General features: G+C 33.0%; 1 protein-coding gene and 1 pseudogene across 1 annotated transcript; both read right to left on the reverse strand.

Moving 5' to 3' along the window:
- The window catches only part of LOC142627120 (uncharacterized), a 43,979-nt pseudogene extending 32,605 nt beyond the window's left edge, over nt 1–11,374 (reverse strand).
- A 4,137-nt stretch (nt 11,375–15,511) lies between these two features.
- Nucleotides 15,512–17,014, reverse strand: LOC142628503 (uncharacterized). The gene has a single exon (XM_075802589.1). The coding sequence runs from the start codon at nt 17,012–17,014 to the stop codon at nt 15,512–15,514; it is 1,503 nt and encodes a 500-aa protein (XP_075658704.1).
- Between the last annotated feature and the right edge of the window lie 2,044 nt (nt 17,015–19,058).

Consider the following 19,058-nt stretch of genomic DNA (forward strand, 5'->3'; position numbering starts at 1 on the left):
CGTAATGTTAGGCTTGGACTAGCTACAGATGGGTTTAACCCATTTGGAAATATGAATATTAAATACAGTGTCTGGCCTATTATCTTATTTCCATATAATCTTCCCCCTTGGATGTGCATGAAGGAGCCTTACTCATTGATGTCATTACTTATACCAGGCCCAAAGGGTCCTGGGAATGACATTGATGTATTCTTGAGGCCGTTGATTGATGAGCTGAAAGAATTATGGGAAGATGGGGTGTGTGCATATGATGCTTCAGCAAAGGAGAACTTTCAAATGAGAGCAGCAGTGTTATGGACTATCCATGACTTCCCTGCATATGCTGTTATTTCCGGTTGGAGTACAAAGGGAAATTTGGCATGTCCTTGTTGTCATAGTGAGACTACTCATTGCAGGTTACGAAATGGACATAAGATATGCTATATGGGACATCGTCGTTTTTTGGCCTTAGACCACAAATGGCGTAATATGAAGTCACAATTTAATGGTAAAAAAGAAAGGAAGACAGCACCCAAACGGTTATCTGGTAATGATGTGTTAAAACAAATTCTTCCATTAAAGCCAATTATATTTGGGAAAGGCCAGAAAAAGCAATTTCTAGAAGGGCATGGGCAGTTTCATAATTGGAAGAAGCATAGCATTTTTTTTGAATTGCCATATTGGAGAACACTTTTGTTACGTCACAATTTGGATGTGATGCATGTTGAAAAAAATATATTTGACAGTGTGATTGGGACAATTATGAATATTAAAGATAAAACGAAGGATTCTTTAAGCACTCGTCTTGATCTAAAAGAAATGGGCATACGACATACGCTCCACCCCATAGAGGTTAATGGGAAGATAGAGCTACCCCCAGCTTGCTATACACTATCAAATGATGAGAAAAGGGCCATATGCTTATGGGCAAAAAATCTTAAATTTCCAGATGGCTACTCTGCAAACTTATCTCGATGTGTGAATATTGAGGAGAGAAAATTTTCTGGTATGAAGACTCATGATTGTCATGTTTTCCTAGAAAGATTACTCCCACTTGCAGTGCGTGACTTTTTACCTAAAAAAGTATCTGATGCTTTGACTGAGTTAAGTAACTTTTTCAAAGAATTGTGTTCCAAAGTGTTACGAATGGATGATTTGGATCGTCTTGAAACCCAAATTGCAATAACCCTCTGTAAATTAGAACAAATTTTTCCACCTTCTTTCTTTGATGTAATGGTTCACTTGGCCATTCACCTATCATGGGAAGCTAAAGTTGCGTGTCCAAAGTGCAATACAGATGGATGTACCCAGTTGAGAGGTAAAGTTTACAAAATTTCATTATAATCTAAATTACAATTGCACACTAGTATTTTGTTTTTGATAAAATTTCATATTATGCCTTCAAATATAGGTATTTGCACAAGCTTAAGAATTATGTCCGTAATAAGGCACAGGCAGAAGGGTCTATTGCAGAAAAGTATTTAGCAGATGAATGTCTTACATTTTGTTCTCGCTATTTACATGGAATAGAAACCAAATTTAATCGGGTAGAGCGAAATTATGATGGAGGTACTTCCGCATGTGCAAATACCTCTCAATTGTCCATATTCTCAACACCTGGACGACATTTAGGGAAAGCGATAAGGTGTGAGTTGAACGATGATCTTCACAATGCAGCAACATTTTATGTCCTTCAAAATTGTGTTGATGCTGACCGATTTGTTGAGTAAGATGATCTTCACAAAAATTACTTCTTTGATATTCTCATGATATGATATTAAAACTGATTAGGATATTTAACTGTGTGTAGAGAACATAAGAACATCCTTACAAATGCTGGTGTTCTCGACATTGACAGGGTGCATAGACAAGAATTTATTGCGTGGTTTGAAAAAAGAGTAAGAGAGTAATTTATTTTGAAAATGTATGTTTGTTTATTCTTTAACTACTACAACTTGAGTTTAACTTTATTTAGGTTTTATTGTAGATCACCAACTTATATAATACAAGGCAAGTTGATGGGCATATGCTTTCATTAGCTCGGGGCCCTGAGAAAAGGGCTATTTTTTATCGAGGTTACAATGTTAATGGGTTCAGATTTCATACAAATCAATGTGATGAAAGTAAAAGAACACAAAATAATGGAGTTATGGTGAGAGGGGAGGATCAAAGCTGCAATGTGCCTTATTATGGACAACTAACAGACATTGTTGAACTTCAATATACTGAAGGGAACAAAGTTGTGTTGTTTAAATGTGATTGGTATGATGTATCTCGTGAAGGAATTGGCTATAAGAGAGATCGGCATGGAACCACCATTGTTAATACATCACGAAAGTTGAAAACCGTAGAGCCATTTGTATTAGCATGTCAAGCAACTCAAGTTTACTATGTTAATGGAATAAAAGATCCCACATGGAATGTTGTGATTGAAACCAAACCACGAAACCTTTATGAAATGCCATCAAATGAAGAAGAGCCATACCAAGATGAAGAAGAGCCATACCAAGAAGAAGAAAATTTACACTATAATGCAAATGTGCTACAAGAAGAAAATGAGGATGGTGATATAGATTGGAGTAGGAGTGGTGTTGAGAATATGATAATCGAGTGACTTCAAAGGCTTACAGCCTCCACTCCATCACCGTATTTGGCTTCATCCAGATTAGTCATTTGTGTGCATAATACTAAGGATGCTTATTGAAATAGAAATTTAGTTACAGACAAGGTACGGGCATTTATATCCCATGCTCTCTTTCTTAATTATCTAAGGCTATTACCCTAAAAGTATAGAATGCTCTTAATGACCCCATTGAGTTTAATATGTGATTATTGCTTGAAGTTACTTTTTTTTTTTTTGAAAGAGATACTATTGTTGGCTTTATGAATGTGTCCCCTTCATGCTTATATATCTATTTTGTCTCAGACATGCACTTTAGACTAGGGAGGCAAGGACAATGGAGTCATGAATACAATTTAGACTACATATTTGAGCTTGATCAAAATTCTTGGATACATGGAGGTTATTAGCGAGGGTATTGAACTTTAATATATTAACTACAATCGACTCAAAAAATAGCATTAAAAATTTACCTCCTTACCTGATTTCTTTATCATTTGAGCCAATGTCTATTTGGAAGTAGAGTCAAATTTGTTTTAAGAATATCAAAATGTCTATATATGTTCATAATAAGAATGACTAAGCTTTTAGTGGCGAAACAACGATTAAATTTTAGTTTATTTTGCTAGACTCTTGTATGATCTTGTTACTTACATGTAACACAATGGTGGATTTAATGGTTTAGAAACATTTCTGCAATAAGCGTGAGTTTTCATAAGTAAAACTTATTTATTTATTTTTTTGTAATTAGGGTGTTAATGTTAGTGGTGGTTGATTTTCTGAATTTTAGATTGCAGGGACAGTAAGAAAGCTGGACATTCTGGTGGTTGCAGATAAAGTTTATCATATCTCACTTTTGGAACTAATCCATTTGTGCCAATGGGAGTATTTGGATCAATAGTGCCTGTTCTCACACTAGGGTTCATATCAAAGAGATGGCTTGTACCAGGTTGGCAAGTAGGATGGCTTCTGACTAGCGACCCTAATGGCTAGAATTCTTCCTAGACACAAAGGCTAAACTTCTTGGATCCAAGTCTAAATTACTGCCTCCAATTCTCACCACTTAATTGCTTTGCACTGATTTTGAATTGAGTTTTTTTTTTTGTTCATCTTATTTCCCAGTACTATGAGTGATTGGCAATCACTGACTGCTATGTGTTGTGGATATGTAAATAACATTTTTACTATAGTCTAGTTCATTCAACTTTCCAAAGAAGCGATCATGTAATTCTTGTAGGGGTTAATTACACAGATAGAAAATGATGGATAAATTAGAATTATGAAGTTCAAAGTGATCAAGCTGAGTCCAAAGGTTTCAAAGAATTTGAGCTAACCATCTATAAGTTGGTGGCCTAATTGAAAACTAGAGATGAAAAATAAGATATTATGAATTTTAATAGGCATAATTTTGAAGACAAACTTCCTATCACTTTATCACCAATCATTATATTCTTTGAATCTTAGAATTAACTTATCTCCAAAGAAAATTAATATTTTCATGATTATTTGCGAAAGCCAATTGTAGCCCTCGCAAATAATTTAGTATTAGTGAGGGTATATTTTTCATTCACCCAAAAAATAAACATTTTGCAAGGAATTTTTATTGTCCCTCGGAAATAATTTGGCGGGAATATTTCCCTCCAAATTTTTTTGCATTTTAATGATTGTTTGTGAAGGTCAGTCCTAACCCTCGCAAATAAATTTAGTATTAGTGACGACATTTTTTTAACCGTCACAAATAATACACTTTTTGCGAGAGATTTTTAATTATCCCTCGTAAATAATATGGAGGGAAAATTTCCCTCCAAAATATTAGTATTTGTGACAGCTATAACACATACTTGCGACAGCTTTTTTTTTTCGTCACAAATATTGCACATTTTACCAAGTATTTGCGAGGGCATTATTTTTCCATCACAAATAATATTTTTTGAGAGGGCTTTTTGGGTCCGTCAAAAATTCTTGGTCGCTAATAGACATTTTTTTTGTAGTGATGTTCAGGTTAGCTCATGGGTTAGAGAGGCACAGGTAATTCAATAATTAGGGTATCTTAAACTAGTTTCATAGTTCTAAACCATTGGATGCTTCAAACGTTAATCTTACATTACTCAAGGTGATACATTCCATTTGAACTGAATTTTCCATCAGTAAACCACATGGAAAATTCAAATAATGATAATCTTAGTGATAGGAGAGAAGTCACTTATAGACTTGTGATGTACATGTATGTCCAGAAAAGAGAACTATTTATTACACTAGTAAGTTGCCTCTGTGCGATGCACGGATAATATTGTAATGTTTTATGTAGGATAAGTTTAGAGAATGTTGTACATATATTATACCATAATTGTCATAGAACTTTGCTAGTAATGAGTTCATTATAAGAAGTAACAAAAGCTAAACAAAATAATGAAATAAAGATGAAATATAGAATTTTTTTTAAAAAAAAAAACCTTAATGAACCAAATGCTAAAATCCTCGATTCATACATTATTGAAATTCATAGAAAAGAAAGCACACACAACATATAGATCATTATACAGTCATCATTAAACCAAAACTCAAAAAAAAAAAAAATCATTAACCCAAAACTCAATTTATTGTAGGAAAAAAGTCAATATGTATTTCTTTATTGAAATATCAAGAAACTTACTCAAGAAAGAAGCTTTGGAGTCTAAAAAATGCAGATTGAATAGTCGTGTTGTTTTTCCTCTACAAATTCAATTGCCATTGACTAAATCCCCTCCACCCTACCACCGCACACTCTTAGTGTGATGATCACTTCACAAGTATAAGTGCTTGTGGGGTATGATAGGTAAGGGCCGGAGTTCAAGTCTCCAAGAGAGAGCTTCACACACATATACACTTAAATTTGGCTAGAGTAGAATTTCTATTTTGTATAAAATAAAAAAAAACCCTCCACCCTAGATGATAATTGCTTGATCCCTATAATCCAGTTTATGATTTACAACATGTTTAGCTTTTGTTTATTTTGAAAAGACTAGTCTACTTAGGTCAAATGCGAAGATTAAACAATTTTGAACAATGACAATGAGACTTTTACAATAAATAAACAATTATCGACTTCTCAATTCTAGACTTCAAGCATCTTTTGAAAATCGATATATACAATAACACAACCTATATAAGAAAATAGCAAAACACAGAATCTCAAGATCTTAACCCTACCGATTGTAAGTGAAGAAATGAATTTTTGAAAGTAACAAAAAATAGCTTGAACTCATACATGTCAAGGCCACTTAATGTGCGATGAATAGCCATTGGCTACAACAAAAGATCACAAGAGCAATAGGTTTCTTCAATTGGCTTGGTGTTTTAAAAAATTGTGAGTGTGGAAACAAAATTTGAGAGTAGCAATAGTTTAGGAAATTTAACTATTAAAGGTTTTTTTTTTTTTTTTGAAGAGAAAGAAAGTTTTTTTAAGAGAGAAAGAAAGAGAATGGAGGCATATGGTCAAAGTTGAGAGGGGAAGGCAAAGCGTGAGATAGAGGTTGGGGAGTCAAAAGGTTTAGAAAATCCTATATTAATCATTATAGCAGAGTATTGATAATATACATAATGTGAAAACAAAAAGGCAAAAACCAAAACGTCATTTTGGAGGTAAGCTGTGATTAATACATTTACACAATCATAAAGCCAGCAACTTTTTATTTAACTAACGTAAAAACTTGCCATACCAAAAAAAAAAAAAAAAGACTAATAGAGGAGGGAGACTTTGTTTATGAGATGTTTGTATGTAAATTCATCACCATAAAATAATAAGGATTCCATAGAATAAAATAAAATAATAATGATTAGGCAACAAAAATGCTAGAAGATTATCTATCTCGATCTCATTAGTTATTAGTATCCCTTTTTATTTTTATTTTTAAAAAAAACTGAAACATTTTGTATACTAAAAGACATGAAGAAGAGAGAGAGTTGTGGTGTAAACTCAGTCAATTAATGGGAGAGTTGGATGATTAATAGACTCATTACAAATAAAGTTCTATAATAATTATGGTATAGTATTTATACAACATTCTCAAAAACCATTTTATATTAAATATTACAACATTATCCGTGCATCGCACGAGTAACTTATTAGTTTATATAGTTTATTTGGCTACCTTATCACTTCTGGTTGAAGTAGTCCTTTTTTAATAAAAAATTTCTACTTATCAAAAAAAAAAAATTTATATAGTTTAGTACTTTGAAGTATTAACTACTATTTGCTATTACATTCGAAGAGGCCATTCATAATGCATACACAAATGGAGGAGAAAATTAAAATACAAAAACCTTTAGCATTACTATCACAAATATAAAGCTGTTACAGGTCAATGTCACAACAATGATTCACATATACAAAAACTTTAGTTCAACTACGAAAGAACAAAAAAATGCCCACAATCATATAATGAAAAACACATAAGTTTGGAGAATGTTGTACATGTATTATACCATAATTGTCATAGAACTTTGTTAGTAATGAGTTCATTATAAAAAAAGTAACAAAAGCTAAATAAAATAATGAAATAAAGATGAAATTTAGAATTAAAAAAAAAAAAAAAACCTTAATGAACCAAATGCTAAAATCCTCAATTGATACATTATTGAAATTCATAGAAAAGAAAGCACACACAACATATAGAATTATACAATCATCATTAAACCAAAACTCCAAAAAAAAAAAAAAAACCATAAACCCAAAACTCAATTCATTGTAGGAAAAAAGTCAATTTGTATTGCTTTATTGAAATATCAAGAAACTTACTTGAGAAAGAAGCTTTGGAGTCTAATGCAGATTGAATAGTCGTGTTGTTTTTCCTTTGCAAATTCAGTTGCCATTGACTAAATCCCCTCCACCCTACCACCGCACACCCTTGGTATGATGGTCACTCTACAAGTATAAGTGCTTGTGGGGTATGGGGTATAGGAGGGCAAGGGTCGGGGTTCAAGTCTCCAAAAGAGAGCTTCACACACATATACACTTAGATTTGGCTAGAGTAGAATTTTTATTTTGTATATAAAAAAATAAATAAATAAAAACCCTCCACCCTAGATGATAACTGCTTGATCCCTATAATCCAATTTATGATTTACAACATGTTTAGCTTTTGTTTATTTTGAAAAGACCAGCCTACTCAAGTCATATGCTAAGATTAAACAATCTTGAAAGGACAATAACAATGAGACTTTTACACTAAATAAACAATTATCGACTTCTTAGTTCTAGATTTTAAGCATCTTTTGGAAATTGATATACATAATAACACAACCTATAAAAGAAAATAGCAAAACACAGAATCTCACGATCTTAACCCTACCGATTGTAAGTGAAGAAATGAATTTATGAAAGTAACAAAAGATAGCTTGAACTCATATATGTCAAGGCCACTTAATGTGTGATGGATAGCCACTGGCTACAACAAAAGATCACAAGAGCAATAGGTTTATTTCATTGGCCTGGTGTTTTAAAAAATTATGAGTATGAAAACAAAATTTGAGAGTGGCAGTAGTTTAGGAAATTTAACTATTAAAGGTTTTTTTTTTTTTTTTGAAGAGAAAGAAAGTTTTTTTTAAGAGAGAAAGAAAGAGAATGGAGGCATATGGTCAAAGTTGAGAGGGGAAGTCAAAGCGTGAGAGAGGTTGGGGAGTCAAAGGTTTAGAAAATCCTACATTAACCATTATAGTAGAGTTTTGATAATATACATAATGTGAAAACAAAAAGGCAAAAACCAAAACGTCATTTTGGAGGCAAGTTGTGATTAATGCATCTACACAATCATAAAGGCTGAAACTTTTTATATGACTAACATAAAAACTTGCCATACCAAAAAAAAAAAAAAAAGACTAACAGAGGAGGGAGACTTTGTTTATGAGATGTTTGTATGTAAATTCATCACCATAAAATAATAAGGATTCCCATAGAATAAAATAAATAATAATGATTCCCATAGAATAAAATAAATAATAATGATTATAATAAATAAAATATATGGATTTGTGTAATTTTAGGCAACAAAAATGCTAGAAGATTATCTATCTCGATCTCATTAGTTATTAGTATCCCTTTTTATTAAAAAAAAAAAAAAAAAAACTGAAACATTTGGTATACTAAAAGACATGAAGAAGAGAGAGAGTTGTGGTGTAAACTTAGTCAATTAATGGGAGAGTTGGATGATTGTAGAGAAATTTCATAGGATGTGCCACTTGGCAAAAGCTTAGACCCTTACACAATGAGGTCTCTGCTTTTATATATATATATATATATATATATATATATATATTGATTTATTGATTGATTGATGATTATTTTGCAGAAGCATTTGACTTGTAAGCTCTGTTTTTCTTTCTTTTTGGTTAGGGGTTCAGTGCATAATGCCAAAAACAATATTTAGTTGCTTCTAGCTTAAAGGGGAAGTTTAGTGGCTCTCTAAGATTGGAATATTTGGAATATGACATTCAATAATGTCGAGCACACCTTGAACAGTATCAAATATTTGTTTTTACAATCCTTGTATTATTAGATGACTGTAATAAACAGTACCCAATGCTCATTACTTCTTATTTTTATCACTCTTCTCAAGTTTAGAATGTACCCAATGCTCATTGCTTCTGTAATTACGTCAGTACTAATCAAAAGAAGTTTTCCTTTAGTACATCCAATAATAAGATAAAGGAAAAAACATTGAACTATAATGAAGATAAAACATTAATAAGAAACACAAACTTCATGATAAATAAAGCTAATCAATCCATGCTATGTTTAATATGAGGACATCAGGTCCGAAAAAAAAATGTTAGAAGTTAAAACAAGATGTAGCTGTGTTGTTTAATGACATTCGCAATGTAAATGAAGATATTAGATTTTTTTTTTTTTAAAAAAAAAAAACTCAGACTATGAAAAAGAATAGTACACTTGACCAACTACCAACCTCCAAATAACTGGTGGGAAAGGAAAGCTATATAATAAGCATAAAACAAATATGTAAAATGCATAGAAATGAAGGAAACATGCACTTTACCTTCCAAAACTAAGACCCCTTTTGCAATCTCCCCCATATAATCAATTTTTCATTTAACACACAATTTCAAACCGTAAATCACGGAAAAAAATATACATAAGTTATGCCTAATACATTTGGTGACATGGCAGTGTAGAACTTGTGGCATATGCCATATCAGACATTTATGTTAAAAAAAACAAGAAAAAAAACAATAGATTTAATTAGAAAACTAAGAAAATAAACAATTATTTATTTTTAGTTGACATCTCATTATTTGTGTTATGGGCAATTTATGCATTTTTCACATTTAGAGGTACATTGCTATATTTTCTTAAAATGGGGTGTGAATCACACACATGAATATTTTAGGGTAACAATGCAAAATCAGTAATAATTTAAGATGGTAAAGTGAAATTCACCCAAAAAGAAACAATATTTTACAATCCACAACTATAGCTTTGAAGTAAGAATATTCACCTTAATTATAAATCTATTTAATGAAGGAGCTACACATAGAAGGAATGTGCAAAGAAAGAGGCAGTGCACAGTAATTCCAATTGCTTGAGATTCCTTAACTCGGGCAATTTGGAAAACCGTGTAAACTTCTAAAATTTTTTAAATCACAACAAAAATTGATAAGCTTTCTACTTTTGTTTCTATGTTCTTTCTTTCAAAAAATAAAGAGAAGGGGTGGGGGGGAGCAAAAATTTGGATTTACATACTGATAGCTTGGAGGCTGGAAAAGACTCTTGATGATATAGCAGGCATGAGGCCCAGCAAAAGATGCCTTAACGAGCTGGGGTGTGTAGTCAAATGAAATGTTTATAATTGCTCCCATATATTTAAATGACACTAGATTTTCCAAGACGCAAGAGTATATCTCTAAGTGCTTTAGCTTGAGTGATGGGCCGGAAATTTTGAAATTCATCACGTGACATTGATACATATAATACTTCAAGAAGTGGGCGAGCAGATAATTGTATTCGAGAGCTTCTCCAGTCACCTCGACAGAGCACAGACAAAGTTCAGTTAACGAATCAAGTCTGTAATTATAAAGCAATGGAGGCATTAGAGTGTATGACCTGTTATTCAAAGCCCAATTGCATATGAAAATCAAATGAAGCCTTTTGACTCCCTTTAGAAATGCAAGGCTGATCCAACTACCAATATCACTTTTTAAATGATCACCATACATAGCAAAGTGAAGGCTGAATTTGTCTAAATGTGTACCCTTGTGTAAATTCAGTACTTGATTCACCCAATCAACAAATCTCTTCCTTCGAACAAGAAATGGTGGGTATGTAGTTGCAAATTGAGACAAATCAAAGATAGTGGGAATTGGAGGTTGAGCATTTAAAAGATTCATTACGCTCACATCATCAAACTCTAAACGAGTTGTGGAAGTCCACAAGTAACACCATTTGAGGGTGAGTACACTAGTTCTTATTGCTTCTCCCATAGGTAAGAGAGAAAAAATGGAAACAAGTATTTCATTTGGCAACTTACCAATACCAATTCAATCCTCTAGGTCATTTTGAGTCTCAAGACACAAAGAAATTTCAAAGAAAAGACAATTTGACACATTAGCAACAAGCACATAATAATAATAATAATAAATTGTGCAACCTTCAAGATAATATTTTGGAGTAGCGATAGTGTTATATTAATGCCTAGAAACAAAGTGTGAAAGTGCCACCTTGAGTAGAGGAAATTTTGAATCAGGCTGCCCTATTTTACTTCTCTTACTTGTGATCCCTTCCATGGTGTTGGAATTTTCTTTTCAATTTAGCTTCAAATTATCATAGTATGCAAAAACAGGCAAAGAATCAAAAACCATACTTGAGCACAGATTCAAATAAAAAATGAAATAATCTGAAATTAAAAAAACAGAGAATAAATCCTCTAGCGTAATAAAGGTGAGACCTTTTTCCTCTTTACCTCTAAGAATCAGATATTATAAGTGCGATAAACCTTAATCTAATAGATTGGATTTATTATGCATGAGCTAGAAGATGTATTAAAACAACAACAAGAATAACATGAAACATGCTGATGAAGATCAGCAACAGAAACAGAAAACAGAAATTGGGTCTCCGGCGAGAGAGACAGAGAGGCTGAAGGTGAAGGTAGGCATCGGCAGTGAGGAGATTTCCGAGGACTGTGTCAAACAGTTACAGAGGGATGTGAAAGATTAGATAGTAAGTTGTTTAGATTTTATATGAGGAGAGGTGGTCTTGTCGGTCTGCCCCAATTGTTTCCTTTGACATTTAGATTCAGATTTGGATTTATGCCCTTGCAATACACGGAATGATTAAAATTCTATATATTGGGATGCCTACTTCCCACCTAATTATTATTTTGATCTATTTCTCGTCTTTTTTTGCTTTTGTTTAGGTTTTAAGCAATGAAGAATAGCAAGAACCCAAAAAATAAAATAAAAAGAAAAGATAGTTCATTTACTTGCCCCATTGTTTACACAAGACCATAATAGGTTCATAGAACCATATGAAGCTAACTTTGCAAGTGCTTTTGTTTCTGATAGCATGGTTCCTGGAACTGCTATAACACAAAAAGATAGTCCTTCTATTACTAGAGAGACCAGCCATGGAGGTATTGTTACTCCTTTCCATACGTCTTCCATCTTGCTTCATACCAAATATATCAAGCTTTTCAAATCTTAGATCTTGGGCTTTTAAAAATTCCAAAAATATAATTTGCAGGCAGCGTATATGGATTTCTTGAGTTCTTATTAGTGAAGCATGACAGGGCAGCATTTACAACAGCTTCTGCCTATGAAAAGTTGTTACATTTTAAAGGATAGCTTATAGAGATGTATAATACGATAACAATGGTGCAAAGACTAACACAAGACTCAGAAGGTCAAATTGAAATGAGGATTAGCTGCCTACCTCAGGGGCTCCAAAAGCCACGTGTTTTGCATAGTCATTGGTTGTATGCTATCTTCCAGGCTGACAGAGTTGGGACCGTCGGATCTCTTTCCAGCCAAATATTCAAGTTGTCCTGCTGCGTTTTTTTTTACTAAAGAAAATTTGCTTCATTTATGTTTATGACCCAAATAAATGATGACAATACCCCACCCTATTGATGATCAGAAAACATCATCCTCTCTCTGCATGGAACACATCTTTGTGTTCCTTGCAGAATTTTTGGAATATAAAGTGGACAACTTTTGTGATCAAATAGCAAGAATATATAACCAGTACTTTTCAGGATGGCAGCATGAGATGCTAGGTTGTTTGCAGGAATAGAGGAAATAGTTATTCCCTATCTATGCTTATTCAACATAACCACCAAGGCAGAGTAACACTGACGTCATACCAAATAATATCCACATAGAACTCGGACATATTGCTTCAAGGCTAGCTGGGTGACCAGAGAAAAAGCCAGTCCAATGAGCATTTGCACTGTTTGCATACCTTCTAGCAAGCATTGGACAAGCATGAGCCTTGATTATTAATGGCAGTAAATTTCAATAAATTTTGCATAGCCAACTAAAGGTAGAAGGAAAAACAGTAATACTTATGGGAAATAATCATCAGTTTTCAGTTGCCATGATTCCTTTGCTGCTTTTTTTCCTTAGTACGGATAGATGGTGTAGATTACAAGGAATTTACTAGATCGTCCAGAGAAAATTAAACACACTTGTAAATGCATTACTAAAACTAAGTGAAACATATTGAACAACTGATAAAGAGAAAGGTAGAAAAACAAGAATGTCCTAAGCTCCATTCCCATTTTGAAATTACATACCAAGAAATGATAAATAACAATTTAACAATAAGAATAGAACTAAAGAAGCAAAAGAAGAAGCAAATACCTCTAAACAAGTACATTATATAGTGGCTAACTGAGAGTATCAAACAAAGAGTAAAAATAATCAAAATTAATTTAGAAGATATACCACATTAATTTGAAAGATACAATCTACAGGGATCAGGACAGGAAATCATAATATCCAGTAATGGACCCGGTATCAAGAGTCATTATTTGTAAACATAATGCTATATTTGAGTTTTGAAAATTTGCTTTTCATGCTGCATTTTAGCTGGCCACCTTCCTATTGAAGCATGGTATGTTAAGACATCCAACAAAGAGTCTTTTTCCATCCGTAGACTATGCAACAAAAGCATGCCACTCCATTTGGTATTCTCTTTCAAATTCCATCTGGGATTAAAATAATTTGTCAATCCTTGATGGGCCTACCTTCTGTTATGAAGTCTGAGTTTATTCTGTTAACTTGTTCTTGCTGATGGTCTGCATAAGCTTGTTGATACAAGCAAACCAAAGCCTTAGACATTAGGAGAACATTATAGGCATTCGCACTTGATTTCTGTTAAGCCATATGGCCCAGAGAGTGGTAGTAGAGTTTGGGAAACAAAGTTAAAGGTTTCTATATCAAACCTGTTGGATGAGCCATTTTAAAAGCGCCCATTATAGTGAATTAGACTGAAACTCTGCTGTCTTTATCAATAAATCTGACCCAAACCAGATAGCTCTAGAAAAGGTGTAGAACACAAATAGGTGGTCCATTATTTCAGTTTCTCCGTGACAAGGTTACAAGCAACATCACAGCTAAGCTTTCTATCTAATAAGATTGACTTAAGCTGATATCCACAAGAGGTATACCAACAACTACTAATGATAATTACAAAGATCAAGTATCTCAGGTAAATTACAAATGGAAACCTGTCCTTAAGCTGATATCATCTTATGGGATCAAAGAAATGGAAAATTCTTAAAGAGTTTTGAAAGAAAAAACCTTAGCTATATTTAACAAATCCTCTGTATTTCATTTCTATATTTTGTTCTTTCAAGCCAAACTTAGTTAACACTCTTTGTGTTCTTATTCCACCAATTAAACACAAAATTCCTGACTAGTAAGCCCAACCATGTTCACATCTAATCTCTAAACATACCTTCAGAAGTTCACCCAATGCATTGGTCCATTTTCACTACCAAGACGCCGTTACACTTGTTCTTGTGATTCCTCTTCTCTCAAATGCAGAACTGTCATGAATGAGCTGCAAAAACTCATAAGCTTTATTCTTAAGTGCCACCCATTTTCGACCAAAAAATTCTAAACCATATAACATATCGCGCAATGAATTATTTGTCTGAGACTATTCACTAAAAAATGTTTCAAGCACCCATAGACAATAACTTGTCTTTTTTTTTTTTTTTTGATAGGGAATAACTTGTCTTGTTTTGGTTGTATGCTTGGTTGTAACTAGAATGTTTTATTCTTATGGTTGTCTGCTAGGTTCTTACAAGAATTTTCAGTTCTTATCAATATGCATCTATTGTCTTTCATACTCCAACAAGAAGCTAGAGGAAACAATATCATTATGGCCAAAAAGTAATAATAATAATAATAATAATAAGATCCAAAGGTAACATAGTCACATTATAGGAGCCATCCAACCCTCAACCATATTGTGTGGCAATATCTTTTCCAATCTACCTTGAAAACAAATTATTGCTATATTGTAGGTTTTACACATGCACACCCACAACCAACTCAAATTACACACAGATTAGCCACAACCCAATAAATAGCCTAAAAAGCTTCTTCTAAAAAAAGAAAAGAAGAAGTTCCCCAAAACTACACCAATAGGCAAACATAATAATGCAATAGATTCAAAAATAAAGAACTAAAGGCTCAACCCAAATGAAAAATATACAAATAAAAATTAAAACAACCTTGGTCTTTTTATAAACAATTATTGTGAATGTTGAAATTACATTGGGCACATTAATAGATCACTTTTGACATTGCCGGTGGTCTTTATTTCTTTAATGAAAATAATTGTGTGTGGGTGACAGTCAAATTAATGTGTAGCACCTCCCAATAGGTGACCCATTATATGCTATTCATGAGTTATTTGACATTTGGTTCTTCCCCAAGAATACAGTCACAATGAGCAGGAAAATTGCAATCTTCACAATTGTAGAACCATTCCTTGGGATCTCGTTCTTCTTCACAAATATCGCAGTAATATTCACCGGAGTCATCTTCAGGAGTATAACGGAGATTGAGGGGATGTTCATGTTGGTTGTACCATGTGATTTCTGGTAGTGTAGCGCATTTTAAGTCTAGAGAAAATTCACAAGTGGAACAACGGAATACGAAATAGTTTTCTAAATTACAGCTACTACAATTTTGTAGATAGCTTGTCATGGAGAGGTAAAGATGATGCTCATGACAGGCAAGAGTGAGGGTGTTTGATAATAAAATACATTGAACATTGTAATTACGGTTGCATATCTGACAGTTGTATTTTAAGCCATTGCATCTCTGGCCACAGGCACCACAGTAAAAAGGAGCTTGTTGATAACTGAGGGTGAGAGGGTGATGATGAATAGGGTGTTGTTTTATTTTGGGTAATTTAGAACAAGATTTATGAAGAAAGAAGCTACACGGGGTACAACTATAAAATGGAGAGAGAATGGATTGTACGCACCCATTGCATTTTGTGTTATTTGGAATTTCATCAATAAGCTTCAGATCATGCTCGTGACTGAAGTGTTTGATTTCTGTGGCTATTTCAATTCCATCCGCCCCCACAACAGTTTTGTTAACTTTGCAAATTTCTGAGTCAAGGGATTGATGGAGCTCTGGATCTTCAGATTTTGACCCGGTGAACTGCTCCTCTTTAAGTTCCTGTAAATTTATGTACTCCCGGTTCGAGGGGAGCATAGCACAATAGAGGTGGGCAGCAAAATTGCATCTTGAGCAATAGTAAAGCCAGTGTGTATCCACTTTTCGAACACAAAGTAGACAAATCGGAGAGTCGGATTGATGGACTTCAAGAGAAGGGGTGAGGTGGAGAGGGTGGTTGTGACGGAAAACTTTCAGTCTGCGTGGGCAAGCTGCACAACGTGAATGTATAGCGAAATTGCATTGGACACAAAAATAGTGCAGATTGCCTTCTTTGCCACAGAAGTCGCATGCGAACTTCATCAACTTCCAAATGCTGCGGGTCAATTGGTGGTCATGGACTTCAGTTTGGATGGTGAGTGATAAAGAAGAACATCTGATGTGAATGTTGAAATTGCAACGGTAACAACAATAACTGTATTCATTACTCTTTTCTCCGCAGACGTTGCATTTGCTAAATCTGCCATATTCTTCTTCGTTGTCAAGATATGTATATATGTCGAAGAGAATAAGAGGATGATTTGGGTGTGAGGGATGGTGCAACCCAAGGGATAGTTCAGCACATGATTTATGATGATAGTAGTAACCATCGCAATTGCTTTCTATACAACTGTAGCTTGGACCAAATACTGGTTCCACGCACCCATAACAAAGACGTCCACTTCTCTCATCTTCATTAAAGACCAACGGATGCTGCAAATGCCGCCAATGTTGAAGCTCCATCTTCTGGACAACATCAAATTTGGTTAGAAAATAATCACAATGCAAAACAAACTAAGAAAGAGAGAGATGCACATGAGATGCTTGATTGAAGTCTGGTAGCATTTGTTTTCTCACTAATTATCATTAAGTCACATGGAACAATTACTAAAGTTTTGTATAAAAGAGTAAAGACCAATAGCAAATAGACAATCTCGCACTTCTCCACTAAGCTTAGACGCTAAGGCTCTCGCTGGCTAGGCTTGCTCAAATTTGATTTGGAAATCCAATTTTTAATGTTAGCTTGTGAGATTAGAGGTGAGGATTCTGGGATTTTAAGAAAGATAGGAGACATTTGGGTACATTCGGAGCTGAAGTGTTTGGGCTTTGAATTGGAGTTTTGTAGGCATGAGTGAAATAGGCACTCACGCACATGAAATGTTTGATTTGGGTCTTGTGAATAAAGTTGTTGAAGAATCACGTGAGTAAAAATTAAAGAGGCAGGGATTGTCAAATTGGGTGGTGGGACCGGGTTGTGGTGTATTTTGTTAGTTAATGAATATTAAAAAAAAGAGCTACTGATTTAGTTTCCCTAAAGTAATGTTTATTGTTTTTTTTCTAATGTAAAATGTGGAAGACCTTTTGAAAAGTTATAAATATTGAGATAGATAATTTAGCAAAAAAAAAAAAAAAAATTGAGATAGATAAGATTTTTTTAAATGAGTATTTGAAAATATTATGAATTTTCAACTAAGGCATAGAAGATAAAATGAATATTTGATAGTCATTATGTACAAGTTATTCTTTAAATTACAAATTGAATGAGATTTGATTAGCGTCCTCATGTCAAATATTTGACCTTATAGATTTAACAGTAGATGGTATTGGCAAATGAATTTTGAAAATTTTTGCATGTGATAAACCAACGATAGATATTTAATAAGAATGTAGATTCAAAAATATATCTCAACAAAAATATAATGTTAATTCAAGAACAAATTAACAACTAACTAAGTCCAAAAGTTTACTGCATTGAAAATCTATATGACAAATTTTAAGCAAGCAAATCAACATACTAACTCTCAAAAAAAAAAAAAAAATCAACATACTGTTTATGAAAGGCAATTATTAAAAACACACATACACACACATCCATATAAACAAATTTGCAAAAGTAACCATCTATACTTACATAAAGAAAAATTCAATTTTGGCTTTAAAACACACCTAACCTAAGGAAGCTTTCAAATTAACCTCAATTTCAATTTTGTTAAAAGTAAGTTGATGTGAAATTCATTTATTACTTCTACCATATATAGGATCATTATGTCATTGTACTAAAAATACATTCTCCAACACAAAGGAAAGTGAAACAAAGAAAGAACATAAGAAGCAAACACGTAGACAAGTCATTGATTCTTGCTTGCTTAAATTTATATACCTTCACCAACACAAATATTAAATATAGCAAGTGATTTAGTTTCTCTAAATTTTATTTTATTTTGTTTATTTATTCACTTATTTTCATTTTTGCAATTTGAAATGCAGAATACATTGTTGAAAGGTTAAAAATATTGAGAATTTTTAACTAAGGCTATTAATAGAAGATAAAATGAATATTTAATAGGCACTATGTATTAGCTAATTTTTACAAGAGGATTAGGATTTGATTCGGGTCTCCATCTCAAATATCTGAATGTAAAAACCTCTTATTTTAGTAGTCTCATTTTTTAACCTCAAAATGATAGAAATGATATAATAATAAAAAATGCCTAAAAAGCTAGGAATAAACAATAAGACATTACACTTACACAACAAAAGTTTCAACCATGCCTTTAATTGATCTCCTATTCCTATGACTAGAAAAGTATACTTTGTATCACTTTCTTTTGTTTCTATCGTTCTTATCATTCATTAAAATTTAAAAAGTTAAACTAGGGAAATTTTCCAAAATTTATACTACTTAAAAACTATTTTCTTGTAATAATAATTTTTTTAAACCCGAGCAATTATTTAATACACCAAGAATAATCTTCCTTCCTCCCACATAATAGTAGATCCCACTAAT

The sequence above is a fragment of the Castanea sativa genome, chromosome 3 (assembly GCF_040712315.1).
Source record: "Castanea sativa cultivar Marrone di Chiusa Pesio chromosome 3, ASM4071231v1".
Classification (NCBI taxonomy): domain Eukaryota; kingdom Viridiplantae; phylum Streptophyta; class Magnoliopsida; order Fagales; family Fagaceae; genus Castanea; species Castanea sativa.